This window comes from Phyllostomus discolor, chromosome 3 (assembly GCF_004126475.2).
Source record: "Phyllostomus discolor isolate MPI-MPIP mPhyDis1 chromosome 3, mPhyDis1.pri.v3, whole genome shotgun sequence".
NCBI classification, from domain to species: domain Eukaryota; kingdom Metazoa; phylum Chordata; class Mammalia; order Chiroptera; family Phyllostomidae; genus Phyllostomus; species Phyllostomus discolor.
Window position 1 is genome coordinate 80,756,909 of NC_040905.2, and position 23,618 is coordinate 80,780,526.

Below are 23,618 nucleotides of genomic sequence, written 5' to 3' on the forward strand. Positions count from 1 at the left end.
TAATTAGTAGCTTATGTTGAATAGCTTAGGACAGGGGTTGGTGAACTATGGACCACCTACTTGTTTTGGAAATAAGTTTGAGTGGAAGGTAGCCACATTAATTTGTTTACTTTTGTGTATGGTTACTTTTGCCCTCTAGTGGCAGAGTTGAGTAATTGCAAAAGAGACCTTATAGTTAGCAAAGCCCAAAATAGTGATTACTATATGGCCCTTTAAGAAAAAATGTGCTACCTCTTGGTTTAGGAAATTAAGCGTATATGGTTACATCAAGCCCAAGAAACGAGTGCCCCACTTAGGATTCTTTTCAGCATTAGGCATATCAAATACACCTCAATCATTGAGGGCCCATTTAGTATTTAGGTAAGCATGGCCTATTCACAAAATTATATTGAAAAATATTAAAGAGAAAGAACCAATGAACGTTGACAAGTTTTTAAAGCTGTGTTGATATCTTTAGTATGAGGTCTGTAATAATAATGTAAAACTAGCAAAGAGTTGTGAGAAGAATATTGGTTGAGAACCAGGATTAGGATTCAGGTTTTCTATTTCTGCCTTAGCCTAGCTGTTTGATTTAGGCATAAGATAACCTAACACATTTTGTTAAGGATCTTTACCTACAAAATGCAGGAATTGAACTAAAGTCTTCCAGAGTTCTTTCAGCTTTAGGTTTTGGTAATACTGACCTTTTTACGTACCTTTTGATGTCATTAAAAGCTTTTTACTGATCTTACTGACCGTTAAACTGTTGTGTTGTTAACAGTTATTCATACAAAAGAGTAAAAACTTTAGTACATAAAAACAGAAATATTTAACCAAATTTGATATTTTGTTAATGGATTATTTTTATTTTAGGTCATCTGAGTTCTTCTTCCATATATCCCATATGCAGTGCTCCCTATTTATTGGCAACTTCATGCTCAGATGAGAAAGTAAGATTCTGGAGATGCAGAGTAACAGATGGAGAATCTGCCACATCAGAAAATGGAAAAATGGATCTTGTATACATTTGGGAGGAGTGGCCATTACTTATTGAAGATGGACTTCAGAACAGTAGTAGTATAACTATACCTGGTAGGCCTGTAGAAGTTAGCTGTGCACACACAAATCGTTTAGCAGTAGCATATAAGCAGCTTGCACCTAATAGTAGATCATCTCAGGACTTTGTGATGCATGTAAGTATTTTTGAATGTGAGTCTACAGGAGGTTCATGTTGGGTCCTTGAACAGACAGTTCATTTAGATGAGTTAAATACAATGTTGGATTCTGGAATTAGTATTGATAGCAATTTGGTGGCCTATAATAAGCAAGAGGTATATTTATCTAGTAAAGAGAGTATAACATCAAACATAAAGCATTTAATTCACTTAGATTGGATGTCTAGAGAAGATGGTTCTCATATTTTGACTATAGGAATTGGATCCAAACTTTTTATGTATGGACCCCTAGCTGGCAAGATACAAGAACAGACTGGTAAGGAAAGCTCCGCATTTCCTTTCTGGGAGAGTACTAAAATTGTTCCACTTTCTAAATTTGTACTGTTACGAAGTGTGGATTTGGTTTCTTCTGTAGAAGGCTTTCCACCTTTTCCCGTTTCTTTATCATGGGTCCGGGATGGCATCCTGGTGGTAGGAATGGATTGTGAGATGCGTGTGTATTCCCAGTGGCAGCCATCTTCTAAACAAGAACCTGTTATAACAGATTCATACAATGGGAGCACTCCATCTATAATAAGTTTAATAAAACAGAGTAACTCATCAAGTTCTGGATTGCATCCTCCAAAGAAAACTCTGACTCGGTCCATGACCAGTCTTGCACAGAAAATCTGTGGAAAGAAAACTGCATTTGATCCTTCTGTGGACATGGAAGATTCAGGTCTTTTTGAAGCAGCTCATGTTCTTTCCCCAACTTTACCTCAGTACCATCCTTTGCAGCTTTTGGAACTCATGGATCTTGGCAAAGTTCGAAGAGCAAAGGCCATCTTGTCACATCTTGTCAAGTGCATTGCTGGAGAAGTTGTGGCTCTTAATGAAGCTGAATCCAATAATGAGCGCCGCCTTAGGTCTCTTACCATCAGTGCCAGTGGAAGCACCACCAGAGACCCCCAGGCATTCAACAAGAGTGAAAATACAGATTATACAGAAATAGATTCTGTTCCTCCACTTCCTTTATATGCCTTACTTGCGGCAGATGATGATAACTCTTACTCATCTTTGGAGAAATCTAGTAATCAGAGTACCTTAAATAACTCAAACCAGTTATCAAAAGAAAGTTATGATGAGCTTTTTCAGAACTCAGCTTTAATCTCTGATGGTAATATGTTAGAAACAGATGAAGAAAATACAAAGCCCAGGATTATTGACCTTTCACAATACAGTCCAACTTACTTTGGTCCTGAGCACGCTCAGGTTCTTTCTGGCCACTTACTTCATTCTAGTTTACCAGGACTCAGCAGGATGGAGCAGATGTCTTTGATGGCCTTAGCAGATACAATTGCAACTACCAGCACTGATATTGGAGAAAGCAGAGACAGAAGCCAAGGTAAAACTAAATTGGGTACAGGATCAGAGGAAAAATTAATGATATTTTGACTTATTCTCACAGAAAATCTAAAATAATTTTTATAAAAATGAAGCACATGAAAGTTTTTAATCATCATTGCTAACTCACAATAGTTTTAACTTGAATACATACTATATATCCCATAAATCATAGTACTTTAAAATAGAATTGAAATAAAAGTTATAAAAAACTTATTATGCCAGTCATACTTAATTTTACTTTATTGTCTGCTTAATAATATTAAAGATCCAGCTGAATCTTTTGAGTTTAGCAAACCTTAATGTTCTTATTAAATAATTACTTTAGATACCTGAAAATATGCTTTCGGCTTTGTTTTCTCTCATGTTGTAATAACTCACTATTGTTTGTTTTTTAAAATATTCAGGATTTTTTTAGAAATTAGTATTATTGTATATTAATGCTACCTATAATAACAAAAATAAGCATAATGAAATTAGGTCTTTTCCTTACCCAGAGAACATTTTTGTCTTCTTAATCTCCTGAGTTACAAACAAATTTGAATGTAGAATTTCCATCAGATCTCAAATAATATCCAAAATTAACAAGTCCAACCAAGGGTACCAGATGGAGGTCAGCAGGGTATACTCCTTGAACTGTGCTTGAAAGGAAAATATGGGGTAAATTTAAGAAAATAATAATAATAATGAAAAATTTAAGAAAAAAGTTGGTCATGAATTGTGATACTTATACTTTAAGAAGTATTACTAGTAGATATTATTTTTGATATAAGTATGTTATAGGTGTTTTTAATTATTGAAAGTAAAAAGCAGGCCTTCCCACTGTGTAACTGTTTCTTTCAGTGTTAGCAGCAAATTATTAAGATGGATATACGACTTGAATCACAATGGGAAATATTATAACATATACCACAAAGAAGGTTAAACTATTTTAAAATTTAGTCACATTTTAATTTAAGTATTTTGCAGATCAGGGAAAGTCCAATGATAAAAAATGTCACATACCCTGAGTTAATTCATTCTCTTATTTATTATTTTCAAAATACTTAACTATACTACTTCTTTCTATAATATATAATTATATAGAAAAAAGGTATATTAGAACTATTTAGAAGGTAACTTTAGTTTCAGAATGTTTTGTCAAAGTATTTGGTGCTGTGACATGTTGCCTTCCAGAACTGTTAGTTTTTACTTGTGTTTTGCAGATGAAATGTTATTTTACAAATAAAAATAAGTAACTACAGTTTTTTTTTCCTGTTTTATAGGTGGAGAAACTCTTGATGAATGTGGGTTAAAATTTCTTTTGGCTGTTCGACTTCATACTTTTCTTACAACTTCCCTTCCAGCTTATCGAGCTCAACTCCTTCACCAAGGTGATTTTGGTAGTAATCTGTTAAAAGAAAGTAAGGCTAGAAGAGAAGAAAGGCTTAAGAACTTTTAACTTTGCTTTTGCTCAGATATGATAATGATGGCAAATTTGACACATTCTAAGTTTTCTTAATTTATTTTTTAAATGTTTATTTCTACTTAATGAAGATGTAGAAATATGAAGCAATTGGGCAATTGGATAGTCCGTTATATTTCAAGTACATCATATATTAATGGGCAGTGAGTGTTATTTCATTCTCTTTAATTTCTTCTTTAGATTTTCTTTTTTCTCCCTTTTGACATTTATGTAAATTCAAATTGTACTCCCAAATTTGAATAACATTTTTGTTACAGAAAAGACACATACTCAATTTTTACTTGTTTTCCAAAAAAGAGTACCCCCAAAACTACTGTTAACACTAATGTGTATTTTAGATATTAGTTTAGATCTTAGTTACTATTATACGAGGTCTGTCCAGAAAAAGTCCAACCATTAATATAACAAGAATGGTTTGTGCAACATTGATGTAGCCTGGCAGCCAAGGATAATGGACTGCAATGCACATGCATGAACAATGACAACTTCTTTGTACTAGTCAGTGGTAGTGGTAGATGCCATTGAGTGAGCATGTTTACTGTGTGGCTATCTCATTCAAAGTGATTGAGCAAGTGGAGCAATGAATCTGCATCAAATTTTGCATTTAGCTTGAACATTTTTCTGAGGAAACTATTCAGATGATTTAGAAGCACACAGCTATGGGCAACTGATGCTTGGCAGTTCCATCATGACAATGCACCCGCTCATGCATCAAGTTTCGTGCAGAGTTTTTTGGTGAAACATCAAATCACCAAGGTGACTCAACCCCCATACAGCCCAGAGCTGGCATCTTGTGACTTCTGGCTTTTCCCCAAATTAACATCACCTTTGAAAGGGAAGAAATTTCAGACCATTGATGAGATTCAGGGAAATATGATGGGGCAGCTGATGGCAATTAGGAAAACTGTGTGAGGCCCCAAGGTCCCTATTTTGAAAGGGACTGAGGCATCATTGTCCTGTATACAATATTTCTTGTATCTTCTTCAAAAAATGTCTCTATTTTTCATATTACTTGGCTGGGTACTTCCTAGACAAACCTTGTCTACTGATAAGACTTTCCAAGTAACAGAAGTATTTTATTTAAGTTTTAGATAACTTAAACAAACAGGATATTTATTGGCTCAGTGCCCAAAAAGCACAAGAGAGACCTGGCTTCTAACATAATTGGCTGTCCAGGTTTGAATATTGTTGTTAGAACTCTATAGGTTAGCCTCTTTTAGTTGGTCTTTGTCTCTTGATCTCTCTTTTTCTTTCTGTGTTTCTCTTTGCTTTCTCCTTTTTTTGAATTCAGCTTTGGAAATATGAAGCTTAAAATTCTAAGTCAAATTCTTTAACTGTTTATGAAAAAATACTTAACTTGGTTTAGAGAAATAGGGTAACAGTCCATTCAAAGCATAGGTCTTTGTAAAAGTTTCTGTTTCTTTATTTTTATAGACTTGGGTATAGTAAGAATTTCAAATTCTTTGGCACTGGATATTAGGTTGAAAATTTCTGTCTATATATGTCAAAGGCATATCCTATAATTAATTATTTACTTCACCCATAGTAATACCAAACAAAATGTACTGTGAAGAGAAAATAGAAACTGAGCAATAAACACCCCATGTGGTGCCAGTAAGTTCAGAGAATTAATGATGTAAATGGTGCTGTATATACATAAAAGTACATTCCTAATATAGTGATATGGGATAATAATAGTATGTGCCAGGTATTATTCTAAATGCTTTAATAATGTTATTTCTTTTAATCCTCACAACAGTATAATAAGGTAGGTTTCGTGATTATTCACATTTTGTAAATGAAAAAATTGGGGAATCAAGAGACAAATTTGCCCAAAGTTACATAATTAATTAGAGATAGAGCTGGAGTTTAATGTAGGAGATTCTGATTCTAGAGTTTTCAGTCTTTTTCTTTTTTAATGTCAGATAAAGTTTATTATATATACTGTATGAGGGACTGATAAAAATATGAAGGATCAATACTTTTTTATGGACAGATAAAATTGCCAAAAGATATAAATAATGAAAAAATACAAGGAATAAAGAAATACTAGGGGACATTCTCTGTCTCACTAATGATTAAGGAAACTGAATTTAAAACAATAACAAGGTAACAGTTCATTCTCACATCAAAAGTAAAAGCAAGAAAGATCCAAAGTAAGCATAATAATTGGTAAACAAATACTTTAGCATTGGTTATAGTAATGAAAATTAAGAAAACCTTTTTAAAAAGCAACATGGGAATATATTTGTTAATCCCACTTTGGAGAAGAAAAACAGCAAGATTTTTAAAACTTTTTTTTTTTATCTGTAGTATGTATTATGAAAAACTAGATATAAATCAAATGCCCCAAAGAGAAGGAATAATTCATTCTGAAAACATTGATATATACATATGGTGGCATATAAAATTGCTAATAAAAATAATGAATTTATGAACAATGTGTATTAATGAAAGAGAAAAACTAAAATAGTATGAAAACTTTTTCATATAAGTTTTTGGAGTCTTAAGTTCTGTTCACCAAGCTATAATGTCTACTTGATGCTTTTTCAATTCCATGGAATTAAATCTACAATACAGATTTTGACCAAAGGAAGATGAGAATCAACTTTGAAAAAAAAATTACACATACCAGTATAGAATAATATTGGGTTGGCCAAAAAATCTGTTTAGGTTTTTTCCATAAAAGACATTTTTTTATTTTCACAAATAACTTTAGTGATTTGGATATTTTGAGTATGTCAGCTCCCTCCTGCTATTGACTTCTAGTGGATAGAGGCCAGGCATGCTGCTAAATGTCTTCCAATGCATAAGACAGCCCCACAGCAAAGAATTATTTGGCCAAAATGGCAGCAATACCAAGAAACTTTGCAAGCCACTTTTGACACACGCAAACAGTCACAGCACCTTCTCTGTACACTGCACAAATCTTTTCTTATATTTCAGTTGCATTTTTACCTTTCTTGAAATAATAAAACATAATATGCTGAAAATGTTATGTATTTTCTTCCATCTTCAATATTAAAATGGCTGCACAAAAATTCACCAATTTAAAGCACAGTGAGGACAGCTGTCACAATACAATCTAACAGAATTGTTTCAAATGAAATTAAAAACAACTTAGCACTACTAGAGCCATCATATGGAAGAAAAGTAAATGAAATTTTTGGCCAACCCAATATGTTGTGTTTTTCATTTTCTAAGAAAAATTCATGAGTAATAAGTACAGAACAAAAATACTCAGCACAGAAGCATTTGCCGTAAGCTTTTTTCCATCTTTTTATATTTTTATATTAGTATATTTTATAAAAAGATTCCCATCTTTTTATATTTATATATATTTTTAATATATTTTATTGATTATGCTATTACACATGTCCCATTTCCCCCCTTACTCCCCTCCACCCTGAATACCCCCTCCCTCCCCCATTTCTCCCCTTTAGTTCATGTCCATGCCTCATACTTGTAAGTTCTTTGGTTTCTACATTTCCCATACTATTCTTACCCTCCCCCTATCTATTTTCAACCTACATTCTATGCTACTTATTCTCTATACCTTTTCCCCCTCTTCCCTCCTCCCACCCCCCTGCTGCTAGCCCTCCATGTGCCCTCCATTTCTGTGGTTCTGTTCCTGTTCTAGTTGTTTGCTTAGTTTCTTTTGGTTTTGTTTTAGGTGTGTTTGTTAATAATTGTCAGTTTGCTGTCATTTTACTGTACATGTTTTTTATCTTAGATAAGTCCCTTTAACATTTCATAAAATAAGGGCTTGGTGATGATGAACTCCTTTAACTTGACCTTATCTGAGAAGCACTTTATCTGTCCTTCCATTCTCAATGAAAGCTTTGCTGGATAGAGCAATCTTGGATGTAGGTCCTTGTCTTTCATGACTTGGAATACTTCTTTCCAGCCCCTTCTTGCCTGTAAGGTCTCTTGAGAAATCAGCTGACAGTCTTATGGGAACTCCTTTGTAGGTAAGTCTCTCCTTTTGTCTTGCTGCTTTTAAGATTCTCTCCTTATCTTTAATCTCGGGTAATGTAATTATGACGTGCCTTGGTGTGTTCCTCCTTGGGTCCAACTTTTTTGGTACTCTTTGAGCTCCCTGGACTTCCTGGAAGTCTATTTCCTTTGCCAGAATGGGAAAGTTCTCCTTTGTTATTTGTTCAAATAACTTTTCCACGTGTTGCTCTTCCTCTTCTCCTTCTGGCACCCTTATGATTCAGATGTTGGAACGTTTAAAGGTGTCCTGGAGGTTCCTAAGCCTCTCCTCATTTTTTTTGAATTCTTGTTTTTTCATTCTTTCCTGATTGGATGTTTCTTCCTTCTGGTCCATGCTGTTGATTTGAGTCCCAGTTTCCTTCCCATCATTTTTGGTTCCCTGTACATTTTCTTTTATTTCACTTATCATAGCCTTCATTTTTTCATCTAATTTGTGACCAAATTTAACCAATTCTGTGAGCATCCTGATTACCAGTGTTTTGAACTGTGCATCTGATAGGCTGGCTACCTCTTCATCGCTTAGTTGGATTTTATCTAGAGCTTTGATCTCTTCTTTCATTTGGGCCATTTGTTTTGTCTTCATGCACCTGTTACATATGAGGAGCGGAGCCTTAGGTGTTCACCTGGGTGGGGTAACCCACATCGCTGTGTTGTGATGCTGTATGCAGGGGAGGGGTCCAAGAGAGAACAGTGATGCTTGCTCCGCTCTTTGTCAGATTTCAGTGAGTTCCCCTGCTTCCCACAAGCAAATTGGTCCCCTCTGGTGCTGATTCCTGGGTGGGCTTATGTACGTTCTAGGACCCTGTGGGTCTCTCCAATGAACTCTCCTTTGAGGCTGGGAGTTTCTCTCAGCACCGCAACCCCCACTGCTGTTTTCAGTCAGTGGTTTGAGGCTTTATTTCCCCTAGCTGGGAATCTGGGTTGTGAGGTCTGTCTCGCTCCCCAGTTTCTCCTTGTTTATCTGTGTGAGAATGTCTGAGCTGCCTTGTATGCTGGGCCCCTCCACAATCCACTGCCTTGCTGGGTCAGCCAACTACAGCTTTGTCACAAGCCCTCTCATCCCGGCTGCACTACTCTGCCCCTCCTACCAATCTGAATGAATGTGTCTACTTTAACTCCTTGGTTGTTGGACTTCCATACAGTTCAATTTTCTGTCAGTACTGGTTGTTTCTTGTTTTTAAATTGTGGTTGTCCTTCTTTTGATTGTATGACGAGGCACAGTATGTCTACCTATGCCTCCATCTTGGCTGGAAGTCTGTATATTTGTATATTTTAATTATAGAAAATATATGTTCACTGTAGAGCTTATTGACATGATAGAATTGTTTAGAGACAAAAAAAAAAACCCTATTCCCTGTAGCCCTAACCACTTAATTACAACTTTTTGCATTACATATACAATTTAGACATTTTTATTGCAAATATAGAACCTATATTTCTGATAATCATTGTATAATCATGTTTATATTTCTTATCAACATTATATTTTACATTTCTTCAGGTCTGTCTACCAGTCATTTTGCCTGGGCATTTCACTCAGTAGCACAAGAAGAACTGTTGAACATGCTGCCAACAATGCAGAAAGATAGTCCCACTTGGTCTGAGCTGAGAGCTATGGGTGTGGGGTGGTGGGTCCGGAGTACCCATGTCTTACGCAAATGCATAGAAAAGGTAAGTATTTTATGTTGGTATAAAAAATGTATTATATTTCTCGATATTTCTTTAAATGACCTTCCATATTTCCTTTCCTTTTACCCTTTTTTTGATGCAGTAAAATGATTTTAATAGTCTTTATATTTGAAAATATATTTTTATAATTATAGTCTTTTTTATTTTAAAAAATTTTATTCATTTCTTTTTAGAGATGGGAAGGAAGAGAGAAAGAACGCAAACATCAATGTGTGGTTCCTTCTCGACTGCCCCCTACTGGGGACCTGGCCTGTAACCCAGGCATGTGCCCTAACTGGGAATTGAATTGCTGACCCTTTGGTTCACAGGCCAGCAGTCAAGCCACTGAGCCACACCAGCCAGGGCATGTTAATATAATATTTTAAAATGTATATTCTAATTCTTACTGGTAGTTGGTATATTTGCTTAGTAGTATATGTCTGATTTTTACAAAATAATACATATACATGTTTAGAAAAAATAAAACAATACAGAAGAGCTTGTAATGAAAAATATAGTCCTGTTCTCACTTCTCTGTATCATTTGAGGCTACTACCAAAAATTACTTTTGTAATTGCTAAATATATGTATACGAGTTTATATGCATATTTTTAAAAGTCATTGAACATTTAAACAGATCATGTATGCTGGTCTTGTATATGAGGGGAACTTTTTGTTTACTTTAAAATGATTTCTGTGAAATTTTGACCAATATTTTCTAATTATAGGTAGCCAAAGCTGCCTTTTATAGAAAGAATGATCCTTTAGATGCTGCCATTTTTTATCTTGCAATGAAAAAGAAAGCTGTGATTTGGGGATTATATAGGTAAGTGAGAAAACTCTACTTTAAAAGGAAAAACTTTTTTAAGGAGTAAATGTATGAAGTAAAGATTTGTTATTCTGGTTAGTGTGATTCATGTAGATTCTCAGTTATTTTTGTATTCAGGAGGGATTTCATAGGGAAGAAGCCCAGGCGTTTTCCAGAGAAGAAGATCTTGATGAGGTCATTTTAGTTTGTTTCCTGGTTATATCAGTCCAGAAAAATATTATTTTGCTTATTTTAAGAACTTATTGTGATATTCTGTGGAACAAAGAACTAAACCAGAAATTTGCTTTTGAAGTGAGAAAAATGAATTGATGGAGTATGGAATAGGTATCTACCCTGTGTCCCATAAGAGACTGTGGACCTCTCCTCCTGTGGACCCAGACACCATAATTGAGCTTGGGTCACTTAGAATTTTTCTCTTTCATTTGTCCCTTCTAAGATTTAGCTAAGTCTTTGTTTTGGGATTCTTTTCAGATGAATCTATAGGAACAGCAGCCTTTGGGGGAAAATTATCGTACCAGTCAGTTTTGTAAGAGACTAGATCTTTTAGGATTGTTTTGAATCAGGATAGATTCTTTAGATTTTGATCATCTAAGTGTCATCCTTAGATGGCCAGTGGAGGTAAAGGTGATTGATGGGGTTTAAACGGAGAAGTAGCACAGAAGTTAATATAAATTATACATTTCACTGGATTTAAAAGTAATTTCTCTTAGTGCTGCTAATATAGTTTTCTTAGTAGTTTGAAAGAATTTTTTCAGTAATCTCTGAAATATATATGAAAAACTTAATGTTTATCATGAATGTTCTTTGCTCAGAATAGATGTTATAGTAACTTTTGAATTGTGAAATGTTTCTTTTGAGTCTTTAAGTGGCCAGCTTTATAAAATCGGTTCTGATGTAGAAACATGGCGTTCCAAAATTTTTTGCCTTTTGTTTCCTTATAGATCCCAAAAAGACACCAAGATGACACAGTTTTTTGGACACAATTTTGAAGATGAGAGGTGGCGTAAAGCTGCTTTAAAGAATGCTTTTTCTTTGTTAGGCAAACAGAGATTTGAACATTCTGCAGCATTTTTTCTTTTAGCTGGTTGCCTCAGAGATGCAATTGAGGTAATGAAACCTTTTTTAAAGTGACCATTTTATCCTTCAGCTCTTTATCTAAGGCTTAAATTTTAATTTTTTTATCTTAACTTAAGTCTAGTGGAAATAACACAAGGCTACATACCTAAAGTAATTGATAATATATAATAATAACTTCAACAATTTTGTTGGTAGAGATAAGTAGTTTATCTGACTCTTAAGAATATTCATGGCCAGGTTAAAAAAAAGTTTGTGTCCTATCAAGTAAAATATATTTGAATCTATATGTATTTTGCTCTCTCTTAGTTGAAGAACCTTAGCAAATTTTTAACTGATGATTTCTCAGTAAACTTTAAAAAAATTTTCTCAGAGTTTCATACCAACAAACAACTTTTTTAAATTTGGAAACACTATAGGCTGCTGAGGTGGATGGGGAAGAATAAAAATACAAAAATAAAATAAAATATATCACTTAAACTGATGCTATTAAGAATTATTCAGTATTTCTTCATTATGCCAATTCCTTTTTTTAAATTTATTTATTTTTTAGGGAGAAAGGGGAAGTTAGGGGGAAAGAAAGAGAAAAGGGGAGAGAGAGAGGGAGATTTGTTGCTCCACCTATTCATGCATTCATTGGTTGATTCTTGTATGTGCCCTGACCAAGGATTGAACCTGCAACCTTGGTGCATTAGGATGATACTCCAACGAACTGAGTTACCCAGTCAGAGCCTAGGCCAGTTCTTTTTGCAAACATATTTAGTACTGGTAGATAGATTTGTAAGTTATTAACACAAATGCTGTCAAGTTGACTTGCTAAAATAAGCAGTATGTTTTCTCTTATCATCCTTGTTCACTAGTTTCAAATATTGATAAAGCCTTGTGTTCATCTAGTTATTAGTGAGTCAACTGAGTTTCTCTTAAGTGAAAAGTAATCCTTATTTATAAACAATATTTCTTTTTTTTGGAAGGTGTGTCTTGAGAAACTAAATGATGTTCAGTTGGCTCTTGTAATAGCAAGACTCTATGACTCTGAATTTGATAAATCTGCAACATATAAGTCTGTTTTACGTAAAAAAGTTTTGGGAATTGTTTCTCCTGTTAATGAACTCAATTCATTGAACATCAATATGCATTATGATCCTTTTCTTCGGAGTATGGCATATTGGATTTTGGAAGACTATAGTAGTGCTCTGGAAACACTAATAAAGCAACCTATCAGAGAGGAGGATGGTAAGCTGCACTTTTAGGATGTTAATGATAAAGAGTTTTATTAGTATCTGCTGGATACAGAATATACTTGTAGGGTACTAAGGGTAATACAAAGCAAGTTGAAGACATAGTCTGAGACATTATGTTTTAGTTGGGGACAAAGAGTTATGCATCTCTTTTTGGTTGTTTTTCAGGGTGTTTTTTATTCTATTTCAGAAAAATAAATCCTTTGAAAATCAAGGACTTTGGGGTTTTTTGATTTTATGAAATTGATATACTCAACATAAATAGATAAACATTTAAATACAAATGTTTTAAAGAAAATATTGATATAAAGTGAGTTTATCTTAGTTGGAAGTTAGCATGTTAATAAATTTTATAGTTTTTATAGTAAAAATGTATTTATTGTAAAGAAAGTTGATGTATGTGGCATGATTAAAAATCTCAAGCTAGGGACAACTGTAATAGAATAACAATAAAAAATAAAGATAAAGTGGTATATTTTTACAAAAAAGAACTTAACTAAATTCTTGACTGTCTTGTTCATGAGATGAGTGAAATAAAGAATTGTTTAATGTTCCCTTTGAGTCTACTTCCACTTTTTGTTTTAGAAATCCTTTCTGCTAAAGCTTTTCTAGAGGTTAGTATAAAATGGAATTAAAAGTGATGGGACATGTTCTTCAAATATTTTTCCAGAGGTAGAATCAAATTGCATATGTATAATAGCTGGTATAGTAGGTGTCATATCATTTTGAGTACTAATTCAAAAAGGCTCTAGTTCATAGCTTTTCATATAGCATCATTTAATTAGGAAGTATCATGTGTCTTATTATGAGAAAACCATTACTTAGTTGTTCTAGTCCCCTAGCCATGTGATCTGTAGATTTCCAAACTGTCCTCTGTATAATGAAGGGGAAAAATAAAAGGCCTTTTCCACTCTCTTATTTTATACCTAAACATACTTATTTCAAAAATGTATTTTGATTTGGGGTTAATACATGATCACATACTATTAGAGCCAATTAAACCTTTATTCTAGAAGAAAAATACAAAGGATATTAGTGGTTTGGATGAGGATAATAGGAGTAGAGGCAGAGAAGCAGTTGTGTTACAGTTGACTACATGGGACAGGATTGGATATAGAATGTAAAGGGAATAAGAATCAAAGATAATTCCTGAGTTTTTAGCTTGAGCAATGGATAAATGATATATGTAAGCCTGGGAGCAGGTTTGGGGGAATGTTGCTTTTTAGATAGAGAGATTCCTCTGGTAAGGTCACCTTAGAGCAGAGATCTAATTGAAATAAGCAAGTAATCAATGTAAATATCTGGATAAAGAGTGGTTTAGGCCAAAGGCTCACTAAATAAAAAGGCTCTGAGGGTAGAATATGTACATGTAAGTGTAAACATAATGTAGGCCTGTGGATATAGTAATCTAGATTTACAGGGGTGAACTTGGGACAAGTGACAGAAATATGCAAGTTATTAGCATATAATGATATTTAAAGCCATGGGACTGTATGAGTTCACAGAATGAGTGTTGATAGGAAAGAAGTCAAGCATTGAACTCTAGGATACTCTGTATTTAAAGGTAGAGAAGATGAGGAAAATCTAGAAAAGCAGATTGGGAAGGAGTGTCCAGGAAAGTAGGAGAAAAAGAACTGAGTGTGTAAGTGAATGTTTTAAATTATCTTAGATTCTTACCTGAAAATATGTGAAGTCAGCATATAACCTTTGTCTTCTTACTGTGTTAAAACACTTTGATTACAAATGTGTTTGTGTCTGTTCAGTGCACTATATATTAGTATGGTCTGTTAATAAAATTTTGTCAAAAGATGGACCAGACAGATAACTCTTGAAAACTTTTTTTGGCTCCCAAAATGCATTTACTTTCAGATCAAGTCATGCTGTCAGCCTGTAATCCTGCAGTTTTTAATTTCTACAATTATCTAAGAACACATCCTCTTTTGCTGAGACGTCATTTTGGATCATCTGATGCATTTTCCACACATGTGAGTTTAACAGGAAAAAGTGGACTGGCAGGAACAATTAATTTAAGTGAAAGAAGATTATTTTTTACTACTGCCACTGCTCATTTAAAAGCTGGCTGCCCCATGTTGGCTTTGGAAGTATTATCAAAGATACCAAAAGTTATCAAGAAAACAAAACCTTTTTGTAGAACATCTAGTTTTCTGGACACTAGTAAAGACTGTTCTCCTACTTCTCCATTCAAATTGGATGCAAGGGAAGATAAGTCTTCTGCTATTGATTGGTCACAGTCACTCATGAATGGTTTTGCATCTTCTTCAGAGGGTTCCTCAGAGAAGCAATCAAACTCCACTCTTTCTTTTGACTGGAGCCAACCAAGTGTTGTATTTCAGGATGACTCTTTAGAATTAAAATGGGACAGTGATAATGATGAAGAAAATGAGACTCTCCCTATTTCAATGAGAGAACTAAAACCTTTAAAGAAAAAAATAGATGAAACAAGTTCTAATTACACAGACTCTCTCAGCACACTTGATGAAAATGACATTTTAAGTCCATCAGAAGATATAATTGCAGTTCAATTAAAATTTAGAGCATGTTTAAAGATTCTCACAGGAGAACTTCGTACTTTGTCCACTGGCTATGAAATAGATGGTGGAAAATTGCGTTACCAGCTGTACCACTGGCTTGAAAAAGAGGTGATAGCTCTTCAGAAGATTTGTGACTATTGTTCAGATGCTGAAGAATTACAGTCTGCATTTGATGCAAATGGAGATGAATTGGGAATAAATGAAGATGCTGAAGATTTGCCTCACCAAACAAAAGTGAAACAACTGAGAGAAAATTTTCAGGAAAAAAGACAGTGGCTTTTGAAGTATCAGTCACTCTTGAGAATGTTTCTTAGTTACTGCATACTTCATGGATCCCATGGTGGGGGTCTTGCGTCTGTGAGAATGGAATTGATTTTGCTTTTACAAGAATCTCAGCAGGTATGTAATTTATATGATAGCCAGTCAAAATAGTACATGTATAAAAATGTTTTTGCTAATGGTTTTTTGGTTTTAAATACTAAGATTGTTGATTTTCTTCTTTATGGTAGTTTTACTGAATGCTCCTTTTCATGTGGTACTTCATACTGTGAATTTGTCAAGTGTGCATGTATTGCAGTTTAAGGACAATTTTATATTAGACCCTATGATATACTGAATTCATACTTCATATTATATGAATGCCTTATGAGGTGACAAACTTCTTATGATAAGGGTATTGTCCCATCATTTTTCAATATAATTACTGGAATGTTGACCTCATCACGTCCCTTCTAACTCTAAAAAATTTGTTAGGTTTTTAATTTTTAGTTGCTTTTAAGTTTTTTGAAGAAAACCCTGAGTTACATAAGTAATGGGTTATATCTATAAATGGTTGGTTAACCTTTTTTTCCTTTGTTTTTAAGGAAACATCAGAACCAATATTTCCTAGCCCTCTTTCAGAACAAACCTCAGTACCTCTCCTCTTTGCTTGTACTGCCAGTGCCAAAACAGTAGTTGCCAATCCATTATTGCACCTTGGTAATCTAACACATGATATTCTACATGCTGTAATAAACTTTGATTCACCACCCCATCCTGATATCCAAAGCAATAAAGTAAGTATGCTTGGTTGCAGTCTTTTAATTTACCTGTATACTATAATAAAACTAAAAGATAAGTGCTGTGATTCTTAAAAATAATTTAAACATCAGACTATACATAGTGATTGTTAACATTTTTAGGTTTATATTTATTTGATCAAAGAAAACTTTGGTTTTAGGACAGGCTTATCTTGTGTTCCTTATACCCAATAGAGTACTTCAGTTTTTAATCCAATGATAGTTATTAAGTCTTATTTAGCAATTTTATTAAGAGTAGTTAGTATATATGCAGATACTTGAGTAATTTTTTTAGTGGCACAGTTAGCCAAAAAGCTGATTGTTTTTTAGAGATAGAAACTTAATATCTTGGTATAAAGTTACAAACATGTATGTAAAGTTTCTCTTTGTTAATATTAAAAATCACATATTTTCAGGATAATGTGAAGCGTTTTGCCCCAGTCATTCCTCTGGGCTAGGCAGTGATTCACAATTCTGGCTACAGCAGAATCACCTGCTGTGCTTGTTAAATGTTTGGATTGTTTAATTCACTTCAGACTTATTGAATCAGTCTGTGAGAGTCTCAAGAATATGTATTAAGAATTTCCTCAAGTGACTGATGTAAAACCAATCATATAATTATCTAAATCAGCCATATTATCTTCCCATGCATCACTACTCCACTTTATGTGCCATTAACATCACATTTCTTATTTCATCTTTACTCTGCAAACATAATGAAATCCTTTCAAGTATGACCCATTTTGATTATTTTTGTATCTGTCTTTTTTCCCCCTCATAGTCTGTCATTTGTTTCTCTCCCACCTCACAGGCTATGACATCACGCCAGTTTGATTTTCTGCTTTGCCTAGTGGTGGCCTCTCATACAGTTTTACCTTCTTGTGAAACCTTAACCCTTATAATTTAATTTTACCACTTCTTTTTCTGTACTGTTCTGTAGTATAAATGTCCACATTGCATATTTTATAGTTAGGAATTTATTTCCTTTAGATTGAGCTCATTTTGGCCAAACTCTATTCCATATTTAACTTTAATGATAAGCATGCCCCTTGTGCATCAGTTAGCTTTTGATGCTTAAGAACCACCCTGAAATACTAGTAGCCTAAAATGCCATCATTTATTTTGCACATGAGTCTGTGGGTTGGCTCATCATTTCTTTTGGTTTGGGTCAGCTGGGCTGATATCTGGATATTTTCATTTGTCTTTGGTCACCTGAAAGGTTGACTGGATTCTGGATGATCTAGGACAACCTCAGTTATGTTTCTGATGGTTGGCAGACTTTGCAGGGTTGACAGAGAATCTGAGTCAGATGTGTCTCATCCTCCAACAGGCAAGCCTAGAGCATAGTTGGCGTTCTCTAGAGAAACAGAACCAGTAGAGGGTGTGTGTGTGTGTGTGTGTGTGTGTGTGTAAAGAGTTTTAGGATAAGCAATTGGCTCACATAATTATGGAGGCTAAGAAGTCCCAAGATCTGCAGCTGGCAAGCTGGAAACCCAAGAGCGCCGATCATGTAGTTCCAGTCCAAGTCTGAAGTCCTGAGAACCAAGATATCTGGCATTATAAATTCCAGTTGAAAGCTAGCAGGCTTGGGACCCAAGCAGAGTTCTAATTCAAAGGCAGGAAAGACCCATGTCCCAGCTCACTGCAACCAGGCAGAGGTTCCTTCATACATGACCTTTTTGTTCTATTCAGGTCTTCAGTTGTTTGGATGAGACCTACTCACATCTATTAGTGTTCCAATTCAATGTTAATCTCATCCAAAATCACCTTAACTGATGCACCCAGAATAATGTTTGACCAAATGTCTGGACACCTCAAGGGCCAGTCAAATTGACACATGAAATTAACAATCACATCTAGGTTATTTCACATCATGGTTGCAGGAGTTTAAAAAGCAGCAAGAGTAGGATTTGCGAGTCCTTTTGAGGACCAAGTTCAGAATTTACACATGACTTCTATTGTATCCTCTTGGTCAAAACAAACTATTACAAGTCCAGCCTGAATTTAATCAATAAGTGGGGAAATGACTTGATTGGAGAAGCTGGAAAATATTCTGATCACTTTTGCGATCTTCCATCCATGGTCTTTTCTGTTTTCATTTTAGATGATGATATTCTTAATTTTAACTCATATTACATGTCTTACTGATAATTGAAGTAGAAATAGCAATGAGATTTTAATGTATCATTCCTCATTTTTATCAACACAAAAGACTGTTATACTTCATAATTAGATCAAGTGCCTAGTTTTTTAATAGTCTTAGTCTACTTTCTTACCTAGGTTATACTTCTCCTTTATCATCAGATCTACTTCTGTTATTTAGAACCTCTTCCCCAATACAAATATTTGCCTTTATTTGCTGTCTTACATACCTTCTTTCTCTAAAATTTTACTCTTTTTAAATTGTTTGTTTTCTGTAATAACTAGAGTATGTGGTAGCATATTCTTCAATGACCTGTTCATAGGTGAACTATCTTTTATCAGGTTGTGCTTTTTTGTATTTTGTTTGAGGAGGAAGCAGGTTGAACCTTTAGGGTTAGCTTTTAATACATGGTTCATACACTTACTGAGTAGCTAACATGTGTTCCCATTTACTCCAGATACAGAAATTAGGTAGCATGTGTGTGTTTTATAATTTCTGCCAAAAGCCTCAGCATTTTTTATCTGTAGTGAGACCTCAGAAGGTAGGAAGGAGTATTAAGGGAAAAAAATGAAATAGTTTGGAAGAGTAAAATTGTTTTTTCATTGTTTTTAAAATGCTGATTATGTTAGGTTTTGAAAAAAAAATTACATTATATACTTAAAATAATTTTGTTTTTTTTTTCCAGGTGTATGTAATGCATACTTTAGCAGCCTCACTTTCTGCTTGTATATATCAGTGCCTTTGTGGTAGTCATAACTACAGGTAAATATCTTTGTGAAATTTAAGAATGCTTGCAGTAAACTGATGAGGTTTCAGAATATTTATGCTCTTGCTTTGGAAAAACTGTAATACAGCAGTACATTTTAAATAATGCAAAAAGCATATGGCTGCAGTGTTGAATACTTTTATTCATCTTGAAATTTTAACCAATGCCTTTATGGCAAATGAATCCCAAGTAAACTCTTGTCAGTATAACTTATTTAGCAGCCTTTTATTAATCAGTGCCTAATGCACTGAGATAAGTTCTCTTTCCTTAAGGTCAGTCTAGTTAGAAATAAGCGTGAACTGATAAATGATATATAACATGCCATAGTACTTAAATGATAAGTAGCATAATATGATGGATAGTAAAAGGTTTAGGAGCACGGAGGAGAGAGTGATGGACTTGGAACTGAAAAAAATTTTACAGAGAAGTTGATGTTTTTTCTCTTTCATAAGGTTGCAACTGTAATTCATGTAGGCTTTTAAAAAAATACTGTTTAACACTCTGGGATCTTTCTATGTCTTTCTTTAGTTCTTTGAAATTCTCTGACTTTATTTCTTCAAATATTTTATCTTCCTTCTATTTCTTTTCCTATTAGATATTAGAACTTATGGGCCTCTTGTATTTTTGTTTTACTTTTCCTCTCATATGTTCTTTATCTTCCTTTTTGCTTCATATCAGGAGAAATCCTAGCTTCCTTTTCTGGACACTAAATCATTCTTCAGCAGTTTCCTGTCTTTTATTAAGCCTAAGTTTGTTTTAGAAATTCTGTTTTTCATTTTTAAGATCTCTGTTGATTTTAATAGCCCAATTTTTTATATAACTTATTCTCTTTATTTCTTGATTTTTTAAAAAAAAATCTATCTGAATATCAAGTACTTTTCTTAATGTTCTGCTAAATCTGCTTCCTCAGGTGCAGATGTTTCACTGAATTTGTTTTCTCTTACATGATGTCGGCCTTCCTTGGTGTTGATTTTTTATTGTCTGTCTATCTCATGTGTTTGCATTTTCCCATGGGTAGCCTAAGCTTACTAATCTGGTTATATATTCCTAAGTTTGCTTCAAATTGATTTTTTCGACCCTGGTCCTTCAAGATTTCATTTTCTTGTTATTGAGTGTGACTTTACTTTCATCAACATATTTTTCTCTCTCTTATCATATCCATTTACTGTAATGGGTTTTTTTTATTGTTTCTCTTCCATGTTGAAACTGGAAAGTAAAGCAAGAGAAACTATTTACAAATGCATCAAAATGCTATCACTAATAAATAGCACTTGCCGATTAAAACAGGTTTAAACTATTAAATGTGCTATATTTAAACATTATATTCCTTTACTTAACATATGATAATAGAAATTTATGATGTGTTAAAAATATTATGTACCATTTTCAGTTATATTTCATAGTTTATATAAAGCCATAAATTATTTGTTAATTTATCTGTTTAGTTTTAGATTAAGGTACCATTTACTTGGAGAAGCTTACCCTGAATTCCCAAATTATGTGAAATGCTCCTGTCTTTTGCTTTCATGGCACTGTATGTATAGGTTTTGCCTTTAAAAACATCTGAAAAAATTATTTGTGTCTGATTTCCCCACCAGGCTATAAATTTCGTGAGAGACACAAACCATGTTTTTTATTATTTGCCTGAAACCTAGTGCATACACTTGATTCAGCCTACCCTGATGTAGGGTAGTGTAGCCATGAAACTTCAAATTAAACTTAAAATGATTTTGTTTTCAACCAGATAACCTTGCTTTAAGAGTGATATATAAGCTTACTACTTGTGATCAATAGTAATTCAGTTTTCTCATTGGTACATATTGTATGTCTTTCACTATGTAAATATACTTAAAAGCTACTATATGTGTTTTGATTTAGAAAGTTTGTGTGTTGACAATTAAAGGACACTTTGTTTTAATATAGCATTAGACTATAGAGTATAACGTAGATGTAATAGCAGTATAGCTAACAAACAAAAATTTGTATTTAAGGTACCCTAGGAGTTAGATCTAAAACATGGAATATTATGCCATGGCTGGTGTGGCTCAGTGGATTGAGCACCCACCCGTGAACTTAAAGGTAGCCAGTTTGATTCCCAGTCAGAGCACATGTCTGGATTGCAGGCCGGGTCCCCGGTTGGGGGTGTGGGAGAGGCAACTGATCCATGTCAATGTCTCGCACATCAATGTTTCCCTGCCTCTCCTTCTCCCTCCCTCCCCCACTCTCTAAAAATAAATAAATAAAATCTTAAATAAAACATGAAATATTATGTGAAATTGATTTTTAGATTATTGCATATTATTTATTATATTGTCATTATTGTAAGTCATTATCGTTTATTGTTATTTAAATGTTTTCTTCTCTTAGTTCATTTCAAACGAATCAGTTTACTGGAATGGTGTATCAGACAGTACTACTTCCCCATCGACATTCTTTGAAAACAGGAAGCTTAGATGAAGCAATAACTCCCAATACATCACCAGCTCAGTGGCCAGGTATAAATAAATAGTTTATATGTGTATGAGTTTTTCTTAACTTGAATTTAATCAGATGAAGAAAAAGTAGGTTTGTTTGGGTTTTGCTCTATGATAATCATGTTAAATATTATTAGAATTGATATCAGTTCAGTGTTCCCCACTCATTACAAATTATGTAGCTACTTAACTTTAGTATTTCCTTCATTATTATATTAAAATAACTCAAATGTTCTGTTATATCACTTTTTATATCTGTCAGATTTGAATTAGATTACAGATTTTCAGTGTTTCTCTAAATTGAACAAATAGCTCAGATGTCATACATTAACTATAATAACCTCTACTAGTCTGTGAATATAGAGAAGAAAATATTTCAATCCTGATGCAATAAAGTTTTTTTAAAGATTAGAAAATGTAGTTAATTTCCTACTTGTTAAGTTTATTGTCAATGGTATCTATGTTTGTTTTTTGTTTTAGGAATAACTTCTCTAATTCGACTTTTGAATTCTTCTGGTGAGGAAGCCCAATCAGGGCTTACAATTTTGCTCTGTGAGATTCTGACAGCAGTGTATCTCAGTCTCTTCATCCATGGCTTGGCAACACATTCTAGTAATGAACTATTTCGGATTGTGGCACATCCTCTAAATGAAAAAATGTGGTCTGCTGTGTTTGGAGGTGCACATGTTTCCAGCAAAGAACAGACACATGCAAAGTCATTACCTGGTTAGTTTTTAATCTGTTTTATCTTCTTTTTAAAAAACAAACACTGAGGCTTCATTTATTCATTTGAATGGTAACTTTATCAAATGTAATTATATTTTAATTTATTTTTAGGAAGACCTTGATACAGACCATTTTCTTAAATCCTAAACAAATAGTTTTATGGTGAAAATGCAGTGTAAAGTTTCTGGTGCAGTTTCAAATTTGAAGATACACATGTACCTAGTTATGTGCCCTGATGGGGATCTAATTAGAACTATCATTTGTAGTTTTCTTTAATCTTTCACTATTGAGATTTTTATTTGTTGAAATATGCTGTAACATTGGTTTTTGTTCTGTCCCAAATACAGATTCTCTCTTCTTTCTTTGGCAGGAAGGCACTTTGCTATGCCTACCCCCCACCAAGTAGTGGTATTCTCCATGGAATGTGTGAGCTTTTCCAAAGCTCTTTCAACCTTCAGTTCTTATAGCCCTCCCAGTCTTGCAGGCAAGATACTAGCTTTAGAAATAGGCTTTTACAGTTCAGCTTGCTTTGTGTTGATTTGGAGGGGTTGGGGTACAGTGGGCCAGTTTTGTTTTGTTTGGCACTTGTTATAGAAAATTGATAATTTATTTTAAGCAAGCCATAGTTTTGATTTAAAACAATGATTAGTATTTTAGAAAATCATCTCTCTGTTTTTATTCTTCTTTTAAATTTTTTATTATGATGTTTCCTGTCTCTTAGATTTTAATATATTGTTAATTTGTTGAAATAAAGAAGTGTCACTGCTAATCAGGGCAAATCAAACTATGGCTTGAAATGACTGGAAGAAAATTTCAAATGAGGCTGCTTCATGTTCTGTGTATTATGATTCTGGTCATTAGGGGTTTTGGATTTCTAAGTGTTCATAATACCATGAAATGTAAATATTTTAAACAATTTTATCCCCTTTTCTAAATGCCCTAATACTAAAAATAATATGTGTTTATTTAAAGATGAAAACACCAAGCTTTCTTGACCTGAAAAGAATCTTTATGATCCTTTCTACCTTTCTTTTAAGCTTTTTAAATAATTTATTAGCTCATAAGTGGTAATCTTGCTTATAAAATTATTAA

The 23,618-nt window shown here is 33.7% G+C and overlaps 1 protein-coding gene across 8 annotated transcripts in view; it reads left to right on the top strand.

Moving 5' to 3' along the window:
- The window catches only part of DMXL1 (Dmx like 1), a 152,750-nt gene that overhangs the window by 64,060 nt on the left and 65,072 nt on the right, over positions 1 to 23,618 (top strand). For 5 of the 8 annotated variants that reach the window (XM_036020679.1, XM_036020680.1, XM_036020681.1 and 2 more), the window contains 12 exons: positions 853 to 2,538; positions 3,803 to 3,910; positions 9,500 to 9,669; positions 10,395 to 10,492; positions 11,437 to 11,602; positions 12,541 to 12,802; positions 14,677 to 15,758; positions 16,223 to 16,414; positions 19,246 to 19,322; positions 21,694 to 21,821; positions 22,281 to 22,526; positions 22,897 to 23,010. In XM_036020679.1, coding sequence (XP_035876572.1) covers positions 853 to 2,538; positions 3,803 to 3,910; positions 9,500 to 9,669; positions 10,395 to 10,492; positions 11,437 to 11,602; positions 12,541 to 12,802; positions 14,677 to 15,758; positions 16,223 to 16,414; positions 19,246 to 19,322; positions 21,694 to 21,821; positions 22,281 to 22,526; positions 22,897 to 23,010 — 4,329 coding nt within the window. The remainder of the gene's footprint in view (positions 1 to 852; positions 2,539 to 3,802; positions 3,911 to 9,499; positions 9,670 to 10,394; positions 10,493 to 11,436; positions 11,603 to 12,540; positions 12,803 to 14,676; positions 15,759 to 16,222; positions 16,415 to 19,245; positions 19,323 to 21,693; positions 21,822 to 22,280; positions 22,527 to 22,896; positions 23,011 to 23,618) is intronic. The other 3 variants (XM_036020683.1, XM_028509669.2, XM_028509678.2) reach the window with 1 other exon arrangement.